The sequence below is a fragment of the Crinia signifera genome, chromosome 11 (genome assembly GCF_055691185.1).
Source record: "Crinia signifera chromosome 11, ASM5569118v1, whole genome shotgun sequence".
Taxonomy (NCBI): Eukaryota; Metazoa; Chordata; class Amphibia; order Anura; family Myobatrachidae; genus Crinia; species Crinia signifera.
Window position 1 is genome coordinate 7,165,881 of NC_139227.1, and position 21,622 is coordinate 7,187,502.

The window sequence follows — 21,622 nt, forward strand, 5'->3', positions numbered from 1 at the left end:
TTTAAACAATGTGGTCACAAACTGTGTTGCACCCCAAATCTAGGACTTGCGAGTGCCGTGGATTAGTGTATATATAAAAATGGTCAGTGGATACATAGGACCGTAGAATTAACCTTTAATCATATAGTAACAAGGATATGTTTTTGCATCGAAATGTAGACAGTTGAAATGAGCAACCTTATGATTCGGGAAGACAGAACACTACACGTATCCAATGCATTATGCTGAGTAAGAGTTATTCTTTTCTATGCATACATCTCAAACGGGATGCAGTTACAATCCCGGCGGTCAGGATCCCGGCGTTCAGAATCCCGACGCCGGAATCCCGACCGCCGAAATGCCGACACATTCTCCCTCCGTGGGTGTCCACGACACCCCTGGAGGGAGAATAAATTAGTGTGCCGAGCGTAGCGAGGCACCGGGCCCGCTGCGTGGCGAGCGCAGCGTGCCCGCAAGGGGGGGCGATCCACGTCCCCCCCTTGTCGGCATTCTGGCGTCGGGATTCTGAACGCCGGGATTCAATACTGAATCCATCTCAAACACACAGAGAAAGATCACACAGATGAATGTGACACACGCACACACGCACACGCACACACACACACACACACACACACACACACACACACACACACACACAGTGAAATGAAAGGTTATAACTGTCAATGGGGGCGGTTCTTCTATGGGCTGACCACTGAGATGGTAGCAGGTTTGTTCAAGCAGAACAATATGTAAATGATAGTGATAATAAGGTTAAGTGATGGGCTGGAATACTACATATTAATACATCCCAGAAACGTTCAGTATTTGCTAAATGAGACACGTGTAAATAGTTAAATGTAAACAAATTGGGCCTAGTTCTTTGAAGCTGCAATGTTCTCAGTTCCGGTATAAGATATAGAGAATGTCTAGGTTGACCATGAATGGTGTTCCCTTCTAGTATGCCCAGTTTAATATATAAGCTGTGGAGTTTACAGAAAAAATGACTTTGTTATTGATCAGAACAATGTTTGGCAGTCAATTAAAACAATTTGGAATTGCTTGGGAAATATATAATTATTTAGATAAATGTATTTGTCAGAAAGTACCTCCTCTATCGAAGGTCTTCAGTAAAATAACAAAACAAAAAAAGCGAGAGGTGGTTACGACACCAGGAGGGGTCCTCAAAATGGAAATTAATTCTATAGCACAACAGTATGCTTGCGCTTGGGGTTCCAACTATATGGTGTGGGGGATCCTTCAGAGTACACCATTTGTCCATCGGAGTATCATCTTTAGTTCACACCACCCATGATTGTCTACACCTGTCCAGCAGCTTTTGAATGACAAACCAGAACGGAGTCAGTGAGCGGACACATTCTGTGACAAGTTAGGCCTGGTATACACTAGGCCGATGGCTCAGTACATCAGATAAAGGCTCCAATCCTCATAGCGAGTCTCTGATCAGTGTGTACCCCTAACACACCAAATTATATCTAGCTCAGTGTACGTATTCTTCAATGGATTGGGAGGTCAGGCATCATACCTACTAAACACACACCTATAAAATTATCGGGCAGATCCTCCGATAATCGCATAGATGTGTACCTAGCTTCAGACTGTGAAACATACACCATAACTAAATGTACAAGCAATACTAAAACACTGGCAAGCTAAACATTACTAAATACATTCGGTTAGAACACATTCTTAATTTACTAGAAATTGATAAAACACAACTGGAGACATACTGTAGTAAAACATGAACTACACATTTAAAATATTTAATGCACTGCTGGCACCGTTTTCGTTGCCCACCCTGCTGGCACAGTGTTCAAAATGGTTTCCAAATAGACAGAACCAGAGGGAACATGGATAGTAACTAAAAAAAAATTTTTTAGGAGAACAGAGAAAACAAAAAGTTTTGTTACACTTCCGATCTTTCATTTTTGTTATGAAAAACAACTGTATAAATTAATGGTTTACAAGCTTGTTGGGTCATCAGTGATGCTAGGTACACACCAGAACGGTGTGGCCTCTATTCCCCCAATTTCGATACAACCTCCTGTAAATTGGGCAGGTCTTCAATCCAAATCCTATCTGATGCGCGTCCCCGCTGGTCGTTTTGTCGTTTTGTACCTGCTGCAGTCAGGATTTGTTAAAAGATCCCTTGTGCTGGGTACAGATTGTGTGCTCCATCGTACGATTGTCTCACAATCATTATCTTTCTGGTGCGTACCATACATAACACAACACTTTGCCTGCCAAATAAATCTATCATTCATTGCAGACATCTGGACAGGCTGGGCGGTATCCTGAGTGGGGGGTACAAAACCAGTCCAAGCTGTACTATTGCCAAGTGTAGTTTCAACTCCCATCTTTCAAAAAAATACACACAGGGGGACCCCACAATTCTGCCCCCCCCCCCCCAAAAAAAAAGAAACACCCCAAAACATCAAAGGACAAAAACAACCAATTGAAATGGTAAAAAGGAAGAATGGTCAGCACCAGGAGCCGCACCCTGCAATAGTTCGCACACGGTGTATCATGAACAATATCTCGTGCCACCACAAGACCCAGGAAAAAGGATGATGTGTTTGCCGTTTAGCAGGGCAACATTCTAAGACAATTTGTTTTATCCATCTGTTATTGCGGTCTTAAAGCAATTCGAAAACAAAAATAAACCCAAAACCTTTATTGTCCGCTAGGAAAAATATTCCAGCGTGAAATTCAGTCAGTTATTCAGTTTCAGGTTACTTCTGTAGAAGAGAATCCAGATGATTAATCAGTTTGCCTTCGGGAAAACACCTTCAAAGCAAACACTGTTCAAGATTAAATTTAAATAGAAACCATTCTGGACAGAAGTGATGTCATTGGACGTACGGCCTTGGCTTCAGAATTAATTTTCCCGTCTGCACAAAACAAAAAGATAAATCAGTTTTCCTGTTTTACAACAACATACTCTAGGGCAGGGCTTCTCAAACTCAGTCCTCAGGATCCCACAGAGTTCACATTTTCTAGGTCACCCAGCAGGGGCACAGGTGCATTCATTACTCATTGGCACATTTTAATGGATACAGAGGTGGAGCTAATTATTTCACATGTGATTCTGTGAGGAGACCCGCAAAACACTGAGGATCGAGTTTGAGAATCTGTGCTCTAGGCTGTATATTTACTAAAGTGCGGTAAAATTCTACCTATCCTATATTATGTAGCACCTTCTAGAAAACAATGTCTAGAATCTTATTGGTTGGGCAACATCTCCGCTTCTAGAAACTTGCACTTTATTAAATAGACCCCTAGGTGCATTAAAGAGCCCACATGAAAACATTAACATAATTACTTTTTTATTATTTAGAGTTGCAAACGTGAACGGGACCCCAGTTGTATCGACCCAGGTTACCAGTTTACACTTCCCCTGAACCCAGAAGCATCCCAGGTCAAACCCAGCAAATTTCCTGGGTAGGATAGCCAGGTCAGTCGACCCGGGAATCTTACCAAGATGTGTTTCCACTAGCAAACAGCTACTTTCACAAGCTGATGGATAGGGGGAGGTGCAGCTGCACTGATTCTGCCAACTCTGAATATAAGCAGATCAGATTTTTACCCCCGAAACATGAAACGCGGCCAAATGGGTGCAGCTCTGAATCTGGGTATAACCCTCTGTATAACCCTCATGGGCTCATACTTACATCGTCACATGACATGTTGTATTCTGCCAGTACTGTTCGACATCGAGCTGCTATTCTGGACAATTAGGTCAAAGAAAGTTATAACATCTAAGTACCAAAGCTCCAAACATAGAATAGCCCAACCTTTATGCGATACAGACAATAACTTATTTTCAGTGTAAAACTTTGGCACAACAAATAGTCTTGAAGCCTCATACACAGATCGCTGTCCATGTGAGGATCCATTCGCAAATCAGAGAACATTGAAGAGATGCAGTGTGTGCGGATGTGACTAGGTCTGAGGCTGCCGCTAATCTGCGACGGTGATGGCAGGGAAGCTGTCACCGCTGACATCACAGATACTGTTCCCTCTAGGAATTTTTGGGGACAGGGCCAGGCTGCACGGGAGCAGCGCAATGGGGGCGGACTGGGCCCGCCGATGTCACAGTTGTGGGTGGTCCCGGGCCGCGACATCATGAAAAGGGGCGGTCCCGTCCACCGCTGTCACTAAAGGGGGCGGGCGTGGCCCCGCCGAAGTTGCTGAGCTGCTGGGGAAGTGCCGATCATCGCCGTCTATGGTGGCGCTGGGCTTCCCCGTGCAAACCGTCGGGCCGGCACCAGGCTGTTTTAGCGGGTGCTGCTAGAGGGGCAGGGCGCATTTTGCCCTTTAAAAAAAAAAAAAAAACGGGCAGGGTGCAGCGCCCCGCTAAAACAGACTAGTGGGAACACTACCAGACACAACTAAGAAACGCCTGGGCACATCTGCATTTTTTACTGACACACCCATACAACGTCATATTTCTGCCCCCAAATGCCAGCTTCCTGCCAAACTGCGACTTCATGGAGACTATAATCCATTTGAAGTTGCGCATGATCATAGAGCAGAGAGGGTTGGTCCGCACACTACTTTTTTTGTACCTATCAATATAGGTTTGACATCCAGCTTTTATTTATAAATAAACCTGTAGGCGGGGGGTGCTATCTAGGACATCCAATAATACGTACAGAAGAAGAGGAAGCGGTTGTACGTTTTAGATGCACACCTTATTTGTACAATTCTTTATTTTTGTTTGATCCACGCAGAATTAGGTCCAATATTAGGGAGGTGGAATTGGGAATCATGTGCCGTTCTCACATAGAAAAACAGCGTACAGTGCATACATGTGCATAAAAGGCCACTGAATTGTGGAATAGACGATCACCATTAACACAATTAGTTCCTGGCCTGGGCTTCACATACACTTTAACCTGCAGTTGCGTCCTTCAGTACTGTGACTAACTAATATAGATTCTTACTGTTAGAAGACCACACTAGGGGCGGGGTGGTCTAACATTAGCAGCCCAGCTCCGCCGCCCATCGCATACATAATTATCGCATGTGCTCTAACATATGCGATAATTATGGCAAAGTACAGCTCTAGTGTTAAGAGCTGTCCTTTGCGGTGAGAGTCAGTGGGTCCCATTGGGTCCCGGCGGCTCCCCCCTCCCTCCCCCTTACCCGGTGCTGCTGCGCCGGGCTCTCCTCCTCCCTGCACCCGGAAGACGATCAGTGCAGGGAGGAGGCCACAGGTCCGGCAAGCACAGCTCTGTGCTGCCCAGACACAGGTGAGGGGGGAGGGGGGGGGGGCGGTGCGGGGCGCCAGTGGGTCACGGTAGAAGCCCACAGGCTTCTATGGGGAATCGCCTGTTTTCTCTGGTACTAATTAAGTCACCTGTGCTCAAGCCTGGATATCTACAAAACCTGCACTGTTGGGTATGCCTGCTCTAGAGGATATTAGGGCACCCCCCCCCCAAAAAAAAATAAATAAAAAAATCATTGATAATTTTTGCATTGCTGCCATACTACAGGGAAATGAGCGCAGAAAGCACCTTGGGATTACGTAGGTTACTCAGATCTGATCGCTGCTCTGCGGATAGCTGCCACCGCGCCAAAGTGAAGACTGCGAATAGCTTGTGAAAATCACGCCAACCAGCGGCTAGCTGCAAATCCATTAGCAATTCAGCGGCAGATGTATGAAGGTCATAGTAAAAGGATACATTGATGGGGCCACCACTCTTTTGTGTATACCAGCAAAAAACAGACCTATTAGCGTTATGCAGCTAATAGTAAAGAACGGGTGATTCCATAATGATGTGAAGAAAGATACCTGCGAAATAACAAGGTAACATAATTAATGTAACACCTAATATGGTGCAAACTGGAAGAAAGAACAGTTTGTGGTTATAGAGACAAGAGATGTGCTGTATTGCAGGCCTGGCAATGTGCATGTTGCTGGGGGTTGCACTAAATTCAACACGGTATAATATAGGCTATAGTTAAAGGGCCTACACATGGGGAGAATTTGCTGAGCGATGCTAGATCGGCTCAGTACACACCGTGCACAGTGGTGTGTGCTGAGCGAGGGACAGTGTTCTCCAATAAGATATTTATTGACGGGCGATCATTCCACACTGCTATGGCCGCTACACATGGAGCGATGTATGGGCATTTTCTGAGCGATCTAGGGGGAGATTTTCTAATTATAATTATCGCATATGCTGTAACATATGCGATAATTATAGAAAAGGATGGCTCTTGCGTTAAGAGCTGTCCTTTGCGGTGAGAGTCGCCGGGTCCCAGCAGGTCCCGGCGGCTCCCCCCTCACTGACACACCCGGCGCTGCTGCGCCGGGCTCTCCTCCTCCCTGCACCCGAAAGAGGATCAGTGCAGGGAGGAGGTCACAGGTCCGGGCAGCACAGCTCTGTGCTGCCCGGACACAGGTGAGGGGGGAGAAGGGCGATGCGGGGTGGCGGGGGGATGCGGTATAAGCCCATAGGCTTCTATGGGGCATCGCCAGATTTTTCTGGCGATGCCCCCCGCCGCGTAACCCAGATAACGGGCATTTTACCGCATTTTTAGCTTAGAGAATCTCCCCCTTAGTCACAATGCCCTGAAAATCGCCCCATGTTTAAGCCCTATAACAACTGATATTGCTGAATCAGGGTTAACCATCTTCCCTGAAAATTGGTATATGATTACACTTATGCTGTATAACACTGTACAATTTGACATTCGATTTTGACTATATAGTCAAAATGGAATCGGGATCGCATCTACATTTTATGGAGATAGAACACGTTTTTAAGCTTTCTATCCCGATGCGCGCTCCCGTTCAGCTGAAATCGAAAACCCAGATAGACAGGGCAGCAATGACTATATAGTGCAACGCTAATGTAGATTGCATGAATTGTATGTAAATAGTACAGAGTTGGCAAAGATTGCATAGCACTCGAATCTAATGGTGTGTACACATGGTGAGATTCCTTTGCTATTCGAGTGCTATACCATCTTTCCTAACTACGATTTACATAGAGTTCATACAATCAGTATTAGATTTGCACTATATAGTCATTGCTGCCCTGTCTATCTGGGTTTCCATTTGTGCTGTCCCGGGAGCGCGCATCGGGATCGCAAGGTAAAAACCTGTGCAATCTGCATGCGGTCCACTATATAGTCAAAATGTAATGTCAAATCTCACTGTGTGCACACAGCATTAGGCGGTGTATTCCAGAAGTTTTCTTTTGCACAATATTTACTATACAGAAAGAGAATCATGCCAAGTCATTCAGGACATTTGGTTGTATATGATATATGGCTGTATAGGTAAGATTATGTAAGAAAGCAGCTTAGCAGGTGATAAACTATGGGAATTTGGTATCTGTTGCTGTGTCTTGTAACCATTGGTGCTTTTAACTGAAGGATGATGGCGATACCCTGCGTGCGGCAGGGTTTTGGTAAATTTGAAAATGTGGTAAAACAGGGGTTTTACTGCATTTTCGGCTTAGTACATCCCCGCCCCATTTCTCTAACACATCATCTACTGGTTTTATAGGTATTTGGGATACAGACATTTATTAGTAGTGAGAACCTAATCCAAGGTCAATTAAAGGCTAGCATTTTAAAGAATGTCAATAGAAATACGGAATGCATGATAAGGAATAAAATAATATATATACCTTCTGTGTGTCTGGGTCTATTAGCCAGTTCCATGCACCAGTTGTCGTACAAACAGATACTACAATGAGGATCACTACAAAAAGAGAAAAATTAGATTTTACAAAGTTAGACACCCCAAAATTACACATTGACAAATGGTTATTGAATATACATATAAGATTTGTCTAATAACTCTTGTATGTACATATAAAAAGGTCAGTTGCGGGTCCTATTAAGCCTCTTGCAGTTATATTTTAGGTTAATTTAAAAGTGCAAAGATGGTAGATTTGTCGATGTAACAGATAGAGGAGTATACAATTATCCCTGATAAAACATTGCTATTTATCCCAATATTTATTATCTTTTTGTTGGACTATTCAAGTAGATCACCCGATAAAAATGAGAAAAAAATCAAAATGAAAGACATTTTGTCCCAAATATGCACTGGTTCAGTGAAACCTGTTAGTTTTCATTAAAACAGGGCTGCTTTTGGGGAGTTCAGGCAGACAAAACAAAACTGCTGATAAGAATTGGTTTTGAGAAGACAGAAGAATGGTAACATGTGATGGGGGATGTTAGGACAATGTATCCAGAAGAACCCATTGATACTGTTGGATGAGGGGTTTTGCTACATAATGTCCATCACTAAAATAAAGCTTTATTGCCTACTTTCCTGGAACAACCTGCAGGTTCCAGAAAATATGGTGAGGCATTCCAGGCCACCCAGAACTGTGGCCAAGACTCCAAGAGCTCTCCACCCACTTGAAAGAGAAGTGGTGGGCATGGGGAGAGAGATGAGAATTTGCTCTGAATCTCATCATCGTAGCCATGGCCTGTTGTACAGTGCCAGGTTTTCTCTGCATTGTAAAGCGGGCACGCGCATCCATCTAATCATGCAGCCAAGTACTCAGCACGGCTACAGAGGGGGCAGCCAGGAAGTTGGCAGCTATGCCCTGTTATGAATTACCAAAAATTAAATTTGCTGCATTATTTTGTAGCTAAACTTTTTTTTTTTTTTTTTTTGCACATCAACACAATTTTCGCACATCATTAATGGTAACCTACTGTATGATATAGTAGTATAATAATCAAATATGGAAGCCACTTACTTCTCCAGCGTCCCGTGGCAGGCTGTAAACATGAAACATATTCGGTAAGTCTTCTTTCAAAAGCTTTTAGATCTAGAGAAAACAATACATGAAACGAAAAATAAAGTCGCAATGAAGATTTAAAAAGCGCCAATAAAAATTAAAGTCTTGTACTACACTAACATACACAGATTTCCATCTATACATTTGTTATACGAACACGGAGATAGGAAAGTACATTTTCCCTTTTCCACTGTAAGCTACAATTCATTTATGAAATGTCTTGTAAATACTATGGCAGGTCCAGCGAGTGTGTAACTCTCCGAAGCTTGTCATTGACGGGGTCTGCGAACGAGCATTTACACGCTTGCGCAGAACCCCAAACATCGGAACAGGGCAGAATTTGTTGAGTCCTGAATGAACAAGAACCAGTCTCAATGCCCCATAATGAATACATTAAAAAAATAAAGAAACAAAGAAATCACATGACCTTAAGTATTCACAGCCTTTGCGCAATACTTTGTTGATGCACCTTTTGGCAACAATTACAGCCCTCGTGTCTTTTTGAATATGATGCCACAAGCTTGGCACACCTATTGTTAGGCAGTTTCTCCCTTTTCTCTTTGCAGTTCCTCTCAAGCTCCATTAGGTTGGATGGGAAGTGTCGGTGCACAGACGTTCTTAAATCTCTCCAGAGATGTTCAATCTGACTCAAGTCTGGGTCACTTGAGGACATTCACAGAGTTGTCCTGAAGCCACTCCTTTGATATCTTGGCTGTGTGCTAAGAGTCATTGTCCTGCTGATAGATGAACCATTGCCCCAGTAGGAGATCAGGAGCGCTCTGGAGCAGGTTTTCATCCAGAATGTCTCTATACATTGCTGCATTCATCTTTCCCACTACCCTTACTAGTCTCCCAGTTCCTGCCGCTGAAAAACATCCAACAGCTTGATGGTGCCACCACCATGCCTCACTGTAAAAACTCATGTCGACCTGTCGGGATCTAAAATGTTGGTATATTGATCATGTTGGTCAATGGGTGCCGGTATAATGACCGGTCAAACATCTGTTGGTAAATTGACTGCATCCCGGGCTGCCATGTACTTTTTACTAAGGAGTGGCTTCCTTTTGGCCACTCTACCATACAGGCTGGATTGGTGGATTCCTGCAGAGATGGTTGTCCTTATTGGTCACCTCTCTGACTCCCCTTCTCCCTCAAACACTCAGTTTAGATGTCTGGCCAACTCTAGGAAGAGTCCTGGTGGTTTCGTATTTTTTTCCATTTATGGATGATGGAGGTCACTGTGCTCATTGGGACCTTCAAAGCAGCAAATATTTTTCTGTACCCTTCCCCAGATTTGTACCTCGAGACAATTCAGTTGACTTCATGTTTGGTTTGTGCTCTTACACGCACTGTCAGGTGTGGGACCTTATATAGACAGGTGGGTGCCTTTCCAAATTATGTGGACTCCAATTAAGCTGTACGAATATTTCAAGGATGATCATTGGAAACAGGATGTACCTGAGCTCAATTTTGAGCTTCATGGCAAAGGCTGTGAATACTTATGTACATGTGATTTCGTATTTTTATTTTTAATAAATTAGCAAACATTTAAAAAAAAAAAAGAAGTTTTTCCATGTTGTCATTATGGGTTATTGTGTGTAGAATTTTGAGGGGGGGAATTAATTTATTCCAGTTTGGAATAAGGCGTTGTAAATCCTTTCCGGATCTAAAAGGTATATTGCGTCTTCTGTTTCGCAGGAAAAGTGGTTGTTTATTTGGAACTTCTTTTTGTTTTGATTTAAAGTTTTTTATTGGTTTGGTGTTGTTTTTTTATTTATTTTTGCAACCCTTGCACTGTGTACAGTGAAAGAAACCTTTTTTTTTTCTCTTCAATTGGAAGATAGCTGTTGGAAAGGGTTTGTTTTTAGATTTTTTGCTTTCCTCCAAACGATTTTTGGTTTTGTTGGTAATATTTGGCATAATTGATCGTCAAGCATTAGAATATGCCAATGTTGATTCAGTATATTTTCGAAATTTTTTTAGATACTGCTGTATTTCGTGATGAAAGTGACCGCCATTTCTTTCTGAGTTTTTTTTTTTTCGTATGAGATGAGTTAATTTCTTCTTAGTGTTTTTGTTTTGTTAATCTGTTCTTTGATAAAGTGTCTTTGTATCCTTTTTGTAAAAATTTAATCTCTTAAGTCTTTGCTTTGTATTTCAAAGGTAGCGACACTCAAAAGTTTATAAGAAAACTGTGCATCAAGAAACTTTTTGCGAATAAAGAAGACCAGCCAGCAGAAAGTCAAAATACTTCAAACCAACTTCAGTTTTCTTCCCAAGTCATATAAAAGGACCACACATCGCAACGTTTCAGAGATTAATGGAAAATTATATCACAAACATCAACAAGAAAGAGAAAATAAACTACAACTTCACAAAAGAAGAACAAAAAGCGCTAAAAAGACCTACAACAAGATACAACAAGAGTAATAAAATCAGCAGACAAGGGAGGAGGAGTTGTGATGCAAGATAAAGAAAATAATGAAAAGGAGCAGATAAACTTTTATACAATGTGAATACCTATAGAAGATTGGACACTGATCCAACATCCATGTATCAACAACAACAACAACAACAACAACAACTTCAACTTCAAGAAGGCCTTGAAATGGACATCAATCAAAAAGAATACAATTACATCTATACAGAATTTCAGAAAATCCCGACCTTCTACCACCTACCAAAAATACACAAAGACCCAAAAACCCTCCTGGACGACCAATTGTGTCAGGGATTCGATCCATAACATCAAACCTTTCAAAATATATTGACTATTTCCTCCAAACTCTAGTAAAAGAACAAAAAAGCTTTCTAAAGGATACTATGAGCATTTTACAAACTTTAGAACTAATTGAGTGGAAAGAGACCTATTCACTATGTACTAACGACATCAAATCGTTATACACAGTCATAAACCATGAAGCAGGTTGTGAAGCAACAAGACCCTACCTCACAGAACAATCCAACAGACAAATCAACTTTCTCATGGTCAGTATTGATTTCATTTTAAGACATAATTACTTTTGGTATAATGGCGGATTCTTCAATCAAGAACAGGGGACCGCTATGGGAACATCCTTCGCACCAAGTTATGCGAACCTACTGTATTTGTATCATGGTGGGAGGATACCAAGATATGGACCAACACCTCAAAAAAAAAAAAATGCTGGAAAATGTACATAGACGACCTCTTCTTCATATGGGATGGAACACAAGAGGAACTGACAGAATTCAAACAATACATGAACAATACCCTGAACCTAGAATTCATGACAACCCACAGAAAATAAATGGTGTTTTTTCTTGACTTAGAGATGTACATTAAAGAAAACAAAAACCACACCAGAACATATATCAAAAATGTGAATGGCAACAACATGCTGGCCTACAATAGTAACCACCATCACCAATCGAGAAATAACATTCCAGGTGGACAGTTTTGGCGCATACGAAGAAACTGCACCGAAGACCATACCTTTGAAATACAAAGCAAAGATTTAGAGATTAAATTTTTACAAAAAGGATACAAAGAAAACTTTGTCAAAGAACAAATCAACAAAACAAAAACACTAAGAGGAAATGAACTCATCACATACAAAAAAAACCAAAACTCTGGACACTTTCATCACGAAATACAGTAGTAACTACAAAAATTTCGAAAATATACTGAATCAACATTGGCATATTCTAATGCTTGACGATCAATTATGCCAAATATTACCAACAAAACCAAAAATAGTTTACCAGAAAACAAAAAAAAAAAAAAAAAAAACTAACACTTACCAGCTACCTTCCAATTGAAGAGAAAAAAACAACAAAAGGTTTCTTTCACTATACAAAATGCAAGGGTTGCAAAAAAGAAATAACCAACCCCAAACAAATAAAAAAAAAAAAAAAAGAAGTTCCAAATAAACAACCACTTTTCCTGCGAAACAGAAGGCGCAATATATCTTTTAGAATCCCCTGTGCGGCCTCCAATATTTGGGCCAAACCAAAAGAACATTGAAAACCAGAATCATAGAAAATCTTTACAATATAAAAAAAACAACTAAAAACACACAGTGTTTCAGCACACTTTTTAGAAAAACATAATAAAGACCCCAAAGGTCTAATCTTCAAGGAAATACAAAATATAACACCCCATTGGAGAGAAGATTTGGCCTCATCCCTAAAAAAAAAAAAAAAAAAAAAAAAAAAAATCAGAAACCAAATGGATATTTCTATTGGACACTCTAGAAAAAAAGGACTAAACATCGATATTGAGTTGAAAGTCTTTTTATAAAAGCAAAACCGTCCTTTGATTCCCACTGCCTCCCCCCTCCTATCCAGCTTTATTAAATCTGTCTCAGCACTGCCTATTTTTATTTTATTCTTTATTTGATTTTATTTTCACTTTATTTTTAATCTTATAATTTTCTTTATTTTTATCTTTATATTTATTTATTTTTTTGTGCAAAAGTTGAAGGATTAATCCCTGCTTTTAAACACAATTCGATAACCATGTGGTTACCACCAAAAAGGAAGTCACCAGGCTTTGAGTACTTCCGGTTTTAACAATAAAGTTTGCTATAAATAAAAAAAAATCAGCTTTTAAGAAAACATCCTTGAAAAAGCATCCTTTGGATGTGAAATGCGTTGGTTTGCCAAGAGAGACACCAAGGCACCAAGAGGAGAGACTGCCACCCGCCCCAGCTAGACACCATACGCCGACAGCAGAAGCCGGAGAATCGGGTGACGTCACTCCAAGCCGCCCGCCACGTGCAGAAGACGCTGATCGGCAACATGCTGCCATCTTCAGCCACCTGAGAATCAGGTTAGAAGTTAGGGCTATTTCACACGCTCCGGCTCCTGCTGGGCGGCGAAACCCTGCATGGCAAAAAGCTGTGCTGCACACCGTAGTTAATAATGGACACAAATAATGGACACAAATGACGTCACACGGGACGGCCACGGCCCAGCCACCCGGTTGCAGCCGGATCCCACCACTGGAAGGTACGGCAGGTGCCGGAGCGTGTGAAATAGCCCTTAGGGTGAGCAAGTCAGCCTCAGAACTGGACTGTTTCCCTCCAAACCCTCCAAAAAAAGAGTGTAAACAATTTTTGCACAATTTATTTTTCATTTTATTTATTTATGTTTATTTTTATTCTTATGTTTTTAATCTTCTTCATTTTTTTTGTATTATTTCTCCTTCATTTCTCTTTTAACCCTTCTGTTCCCTACATTGTCACAATTATACAAGCGCCGAGTATTCTTTTGTTTCTTAGCAAACCCTACAACAGCACCAGCATAGGCACCACTATCCCAGCCATGCAACACACAGCACCAGCATAGGCACAACTATCCCAGCCATGCAACACACAGCACCAGCATCACTATCCCAGCCATGCAACACACAGCACCAGCATGGGCACAACTATCCCAGCCATGCCACACACACTCACACAGCACCAGCATGGGCACCACTATCCCAGTCATGCCACACACAGCACCAGCATGGGCACCACTATCCCAGCCCCAGCATGGGCACCACTATCCCAGCCATGCCACACACAGCACCAGCATGGGCACCACTATCCCAGCCATGCCACACACAGCACCAGCATGTGCACCACTATCCCAGCCATGGCACACACACTCACACAGCACCAGCATGGGCACCACTATCGCAGCCATGCCACACACAGCACCAGCATGGGCACCACTATCGCAGCCATGCCACACACAGCACCAGCATGGACACCATTATCCCAGCACCAGCATGGGCACCACTATCCCAGCCCCAGCACACACAGCACCAGCATGGGCACCACTATCCCAGCCCCAGCACACACAGCACCAGCATGGGCACCACTATCCCAGCCCCAGCACACACAGCACCAGCATGGGCACCACTATCCCAGCCCCAGCACACACAGCACCAGCATGGGCACCACTATCCCAGCCCCAGCACACACAGCACCAGCATGGGCACCACTATCCCAGCCAAAGCACACACAGCACCAGCATGGGCACCACTATCCCAGCCCCAGCAAACACAGCACCAGCATGGGCACCACTATCCCAGCCCCAGCACACACAGCACCAGCATGGGCACCACTATCCCAGCCAAAGCACACACAGCACCAGCATGGGCACCACTATCCCAGCCCCAGCATGGGCACCACTATCCCAGCCCCAGCACACACAGCACCAGCATGGGCACCACTATCCCAGCCCCAGCACACACAGCACCAGCATGGGCACCACTATCCCAGCCCCAGCACACACAGCACCAGCATGGGCACCACTATCCCAGCCCCAGCACACACAGCACCAGCATGGGCACCACTATCCCAGCCCCAGCACACACAGCCCCAGCATGGGCACCACTATCCCAGCACCAGCACACACAGCACCAGCATGGGCACCACTATCCCAGCCCCAGCACACACAGCACCAGCATGGGCACCACTATCCCAGCCCCAGCATGGGCACCACTATCCCAGCCCCAGCACACACAGCACCAGCATGGGCACCACTATCCCAGCCCCAGCACACACAGCCCCAGCATGGGCACCACTATCCCAGCACCAGCACACACAGCACCAGCATGGGCACCACTATCCCAGCCCCAGCACACACAGCACCAGCATGGGCACCACTATCCCAGCCCCAGCACACACAGCACCAGCATGGGCACCACTATCCCAGCCCCAGCATGGGCACCACTATCCCAGCACCAGCATGGGCACCACTATCCCAGCCCCAGCACACACAGCACCAGCATGTGCACCACTATCCCAGCCCCAGCACACCTTCTGCCTGCTCCAGGGAATTCATCTCTGTTGCTTCCTGCGATGACTTCCTGATCTCTCAGCCACCTAGCTCCACTTTACCCAAATGTAACCGCTGTTCTGATTGGCCGACACTCGGCAACAGTCTCTCCCGACTGGCTGCCAGAATCCAGCCCTGCTCGCGCCCGTCGCGGGTGATTCCTGATGGCGTCACATATTCGGCGCTGGAGGCCTGGTCTCTTACCTCGTGATTGGACAGAACAGCTGTTAGTCAATGAGATGACCACAGTGATTGACTGGAAAGCGAGTGGGCGGGGTTATGTGCCGGGAAGGGAGGACGGCGCTTGTCTGGTCAGTATGGCGGTGCTCATCATGTGTAGGCCGCGCCGTGGCTGCGTGGGGATGCGGGGCAGCGGGGTGTGCTGGGTGTGTGTGTGCGGCATGGCTGTTACATATGGTGCTCTCTCCTCACAGCGGCACTCTGCGGACACAGGTGTCCTGCTACTAGGAGGAACCCCCATCTGATGGATCCCATTGTTCTAGGCCAGGGATGGGGAACCTTCAGCCCGCCAGATGTAGAACTACACATCCCAGCATGCCCTGCTACAGCTTAGCTATTTGGCCATGCTAAATCTGTTGCAGGGCATGCTGGGATGTGTAGTTCAACAACAGCTGGAGGGCCTAAGGTTCCCCATCACTGTTCTAGGCCATCATAGCAGTGTGTTGTGTTGTGTATGTGTTTGTGTATATATATATATATATATATGTGTGTGTGTGTATGTGTATATATATATATATATATATATATGTCTGTATCTATCTATGTGTGTGGGGTATTTGTCATAGCATCCCCTCTGTTTGGTACACCTGTTATTTACATAGGTTTTGTAGCTGATTTACACCAGGTCACATGCAGCAGGGTATAGTCTCCTCTCCCCTCTGCTCTGTCTAAGATAGAAACATTTTTATATTCTCTTATTGAGAGTCAAATACGAGTAAGGGGCATACGCTGACAGTCTCACACCCAGCAGATACTGTAGGCATGCATTGTGGGATATTTGTGTATGGTCTCATGATACAGAAGTTCCTCTCCTAGAGAGGATATTCCAGTGTATGGACAATATGTGGGTTCCTCCCCTGGGGAAGATCGCACAGTGTATGGACTCACAATATATGGGTTCCTCCCCTGGGGAAGATGGCACAGTGTATGGACTCACACTATATGGGTTCCTCCCCTGGGGAAGATGGCACAGTGTATGGACTCACACTATATGGGTTCCTCCCTTTGGGAAGATCGCACAGTGTATGGACTCACAATATCTGGGTACCTCCCATGGGGAAGATCGCACAGTGTATGGACTCACACTATATGGGTTCCTCCCCTGGGGAAGATCGCACAGTGTATGGACTCACAATATATGGTTCCTCCCCTGGGGAAGATCGCACAGTGTATGGACTCACAATATATGGGTTCCTCCCCTGGGGAAGATCGCACAGTGTATGGACTCACAATATATGGTTCCTCCCCTGGGGAAGATCGCACAGTGTATGGACTCACAATATATGGGTTCCTCCCCTGGGGAAGATCGCACAGTGTATGGACTCACAATATATGGATTCCTTCCCTGGGGAAGATCGCACAGTGTATGGACTCACAATATATGGGTTCCTCCCTTGGGGAAGATCGCACAGTGTATGACCTCACAATATATGGGTCCCTCCCCTGGGGAAGATCGCACAGTGTATGGACTCACACTATATGGGTTCCTCCCCTGGGGAAGATCGAACAGTGTATGGACTCACACTATATGGGTTCCTCCCCTGGGGAAGATGGCACAGTGTATGGACTCACAATATGTGGGTTCCTCCCCTGGGGAAGATGGCACAGTGTATGGACTCACAACATGTGGGTTCCTCCCCTGGGGAAGATCGCTCAGTGTATGGACTCACAATATACGGGTTCCTCCCCTGGGGAAGATCGCACAGTGTATGGACTCACAATATATGGGTTCCTCCCCTGGGGAAGATCGCACAGTGTATGGACAATATCTGGGTTCCTCCCTTGGGGAAGATCGCACAGTGTATGGAGTCACAATATTTGGGTCCCTCCCCTGGGGAAGATCGCACAGTGTATGGACTCACACTATATGGGTTCCTCCCCTGGGGAAGATGGCACAGTGTATGGACTCACAATATGTGGGTTCCTCCCCTGGGGAAGATGGCACAGTGTATGGACTCACAACATATGGGTTCCTCCCCTGGGGAAGATCGCTCAGTGTATGGACTCACAATATACGGGTTCCTCCCCTGGGGAAGATCGCACAGTGTATGGACTCACAATATATGGGTTCCTCCCCTGGGAAAGATCGCACAGTGTATGGACAATATCTGGGTTCCTCCCTTGGGGAAGATCGCACAGTGTATGGACTCACAATATATGGGTCCCTCCCCTGGGGAAGATCGCACAGTGTATGGACTCACACTATATGGGTTCCTCCCCTGGGGAAGATCGCACAGTCTATGGACTCACACTATATGGGTTCCTCCCTTGGGGAAGATCGCTCAGTGTATGGACTCACAATATACGGGTTCCTCCCCTGGGGAAGATCGCACAGTGTATGGACTCACAATATATGGGTTCCTCCCCTGGGAAAGATCGCACAGTGTATGGACAATATCTGGGTTCCTCCCTTGGGGAAGATCGCACAGTGTATGGACTCACAATATATGGGTCCCTCCCCTGGGGAAGATCGCACAGTGTATGGACTCACACTATATGGGTTCCTCCCCTGGGGAAGATGGCACAGTGTATGGACTCACAATATGTGGGTTCCTCCCCTGGGGAAGATGGCACAGTGTATGGACTCACAACATATGGGTTCCTCCCCTGGGGAAGATCGCTCAGTGTATGGACTCACAATATACGGGTTCCTCCCCTGGGGAAGATCGCACAGTGTATGGACTCACAATATATGGGTTCCTCCCCTGGGAAAGATCGCACAGTGTATGGACAATATCTGGGTTCCTCCCTTGGGGAAGATCGCACAGTGTATGGACTCACAATATATGGGTTCCTCCCCTGGGGAAGATCGCACAGTGTATGGACTCACAATATATGGGTCCCTCCCCTGGGGAAGATCGCACAGTGTATGGACTCACACTATATGGGTTCCTCCCCTGGGGAAGATCGCACAGTGTATGGACTCACACTATATGGGTTCCTCCCTTGGGGAAGATCGCACAGTGTATGGACTCACAATATATGGGTTCCTCCCCTGGGGAAGATCGCTCAGTGTATGGACTCACAATATATGGGTTCCTCCCTTGGGGAAGATCGCACAGTGTATGGACTCACAATATATGGGTCCCTCCCCTGGGGAAGATCGCACAGTGTATGGACTCACACTATATGGGTTCCTCCCTTGGGGAAGATCAGTGTATTTCCTGTTCCTCCCCTGTGAAGGGAAATATCAGCCACAGCACCTCATACACTCCCAGATGCAGCCGACAAATAATTGGTTCAGTCAGGCATGTTGGAATATTTCTTGGCCAACCATCTTATCATCACTGGGATAGGACAGTATCAGTAAAAAAGGAATGGAAATGCAAGGTGCAATGTTCATTTCCTAGAGTATCAGAATGTCTTTCATGGTACCCCTAGGCCATGGGTCCTCAAACTGCGGCCCTCCAGATGTGGTGAAACTGCAAATCCCAGCATGCCTTGCCACAGTTTTCCTATAAGGGAGTGGCAAGGCATGCTGGGAATTGTAGTTTCACAACATCTGGAGGGCCGCAGTTTGAGGACCCATGCCCTAGGCCAAAAGTTTCTTCTTGAGAAATTAAAAATGATATAAAATAAATTAAGTAAATTGTGTTTCTATGTCGTCCTTCGGATTAGTTATGTGGTAAGAGACAGGATTTGCTTCTGTTTGTCCACATATAGTATGTTATGATGGGAAGCCGCCAGCACTAGTGTTGTCTATTACACTCGCCAATTTGAATTTGAAATATTTCTGGACCACCAACCGTGGCACCCCTGCAAGTGTCCCAAGGCAACCCAGGGTGTCACGGCGCACAGTTTGGGAACCACTGCCCTAGCTGTTCAAATATCCAAATTCTATTAGTAAGTTTTGTTAGTGGTCCCCCTCTGTTGTAACAAATCATAGCAATAGGAACCTGAAAACAAATTGCTGTAGTCTGCCAGTATGTTTACGGCTGAATCTATGCCCAAAATACCAATCTCAAATTCATGGCATGTTTTCAGAGATGGAGATGGAATTCAGGTGTTCACCCGTGCATGTGGTTTTGTCAAAGTACTGTCAACTTGTATATGATTCCACTTAACAAGTCTTTCCATTTCAGACCTTGATAGACTCCAGTCATGATGATTCACGGGTTTAAAAGTAGTAATCAAGACTATAGCTTTGGACCATGGAAGCTCACAGCCATCAAGACCCACATTATGAAATCAGCTGATGTGGAAAAACTGGCCGAAGAAATGCATATGCCCTGTCTCCCCGAAATGATGTTTGGGGACAATGTCTTAAGGATTCAACACTCCTCTGGGTTTGGCATTGAGTTCAATGCTAGGGATGCACTTAAAAGAGTGAACAAGAATGTAGGGGCTGTGAGAGTAGCCTGCGCTGAAGAGTGGCAAGAGAGTAGGTCCGACAGCGAGCACAGCAAAGAAATTGTGAAGCCTTATGACTGGACATACACCACGGATTACAAGGGGACTTTGCTGGGCAGCAACCTGACTTTTGATGTGGTCCCAACGGCAGAACGCATTAACACGGAAAAACTGAAGACCAGAGAGCAGATCATGTTTTTTGAGGAAGTTCTACTGTTTGAAGATGAGCTACATGACCATGGGGTGTCGAGTCTGAGTGTCAAAATCCGAGTCATGCCTTCTGGTTTTTTTCTTCTGCTCAGGTTCTTCCTCCGAGTGGACGGTGTCCTCATCCGAATGAATGACACTCGGCTCTACCACGAGTCTGACAAGACATTCATGTTGCGAGAATACACTTCCAGAGAGAGCAAAATCAGCAGCCTGAATCATGTTCCTCCCCCCCTCTTCACGGAGCCTAATGAGATCATTCAGTACTTGCCTGTCACAGAAACCATTTATGAAAAGTTGGAATTTCCAACGTTACCGCAGACAGAAAAAGATGACTCTGTAGGTCCCATAGCCATACCACCACCATAAGTGGCACACTCAAATGATTGTTTTCAGGAGTACCGATGAACTTGCATCCACCTCACAGTAATCCACTTTACATAGATTTTTTTTTTCTTGTAACCATTGAAGCACAAACTCTCATCAATTGTTCCCTTGAGATCACAGTTCTGTTTACATGTGTTTCTTCAATCCCGGATGCCTTGGCAGGTCTCTACATTTTCATAAGGCACCAGCAGAGATTTACCATGTTGTCAATGTGTTATAAAACTGTAATGTGGTGTGACATGAAAGTGGACATGCAAGAAGAGGCTTGAGGATCCGTACATTGTATTTAGGGACTTTTCCAAACAAGATTTTTGTCCAGATGACCTCGGCCTACTTTGCATCATTGGTTGTCAGTCAAGATGAGTGTATCCAGACCTCTGTTCAAAATTGTCTTTAAATCTGTATAGATCTCTGCTGATTGTCATCCAGGAAACGCTTCCCCCCTATAACTGTACCCATTTCATTAAAGGTAGCAACGAAATCGCGATAGTATCATTTGCTTGGTTAAGTCCCACAGTCCCATTAAAATTAGGGTCTAGCAATAAGGCTGGAAACAATACTTTAATAATAAAATGATTAAAACTCTTTGTGTGTTATAGTTGTGGGTTTTACACCAGACATTCCTTGCTCATTAACGTGATTAGTGTCATTTGGTTCTTGTTTAAGTAGGGCTTTGGGACTTGGCATGAGTCTATGGCAGGGGTGGCAAAACTGGTCCTCGAGAGCTACCAATGGTCCACGTTTTCCAAATGACCTAGCTGGTGCACAGCCGTAGTCATTACTAATTGTCACATTCCACAGACCACCTAGCTGGTGCACAGCCGTAGTCATTACTAACTGTCACATTC

At 44.7% G+C, this 21,622-nt stretch overlaps 2 protein-coding genes across 2 annotated transcripts; one reads left to right on the plus strand and one right to left on the minus strand.

Annotated features, from left to right (window-relative positions):
• Window positions 1–1,747: 1,747 nt before the first annotated feature.
• Window positions 1,748–15,792, minus strand: CNEP1R1 (CTD nuclear envelope phosphatase 1 regulatory subunit 1). Its single transcript, XM_083165204.1, has 6 exons — window positions 15,572–15,792; window positions 8,736–8,807; window positions 7,647–7,720; window positions 5,688–5,797; window positions 3,672–3,726; window positions 1,748–2,891 (listed from the first exon to the last, which is right to left on the minus strand). Exons 1-6 carry the CDS (start codon window positions 15,594–15,596, stop codon window positions 2,850–2,852), a joined length of 378 nt encoding a protein of 125 aa, XP_083021330.1. The 5' UTR covers window positions 15,597–15,792; the 3' UTR covers window positions 1,748–2,849.
• On the plus strand, window positions 15,746–21,359 carry TIPRL (TOR signaling pathway regulator). The gene is made up of 2 exons (XM_083165203.1): window positions 15,746–15,901; window positions 19,913–21,359. The coding sequence occupies exon 2, from the start codon at window positions 19,932–19,934 to the stop codon at window positions 20,754–20,756; it is 825 nt and encodes a 274-aa protein (XP_083021329.1). The 5' UTR covers window positions 15,746–15,901; window positions 19,913–19,931; the 3' UTR covers window positions 20,757–21,359.
• Window positions 21,360–21,622: the final 263 nt, after the last annotated feature.

Bases quoted from the DNA above. Each gene is read 5' to 3' on its own strand.
- CNEP1R1 (XM_083165204.1), bottom strand. From the start codon at position 15,596: ATGAATTCCCTGGAGCAGGCAGAAG. The intron at 8,808-15,571 runs GTGTGCTGGGGC...TGTTTTCTCTAG, and splicing joins TTCCCTGGAGCAGGCAGAAG to ATCTAAAAGCTTTTGAAAGA. The intron at 5,798-7,646 runs GTATATATATTA...GTTATTTCGCAG, and splicing joins TAGACCCAGACACACAGAAG to GTATCTTTCTTCACATCATT.
- TIPRL (XM_083165203.1), top strand. From the start codon at position 19,932: ATGATGATTCACGGGTTTAAAAGTAGTAATCAAGACTATAGCTTTGGA.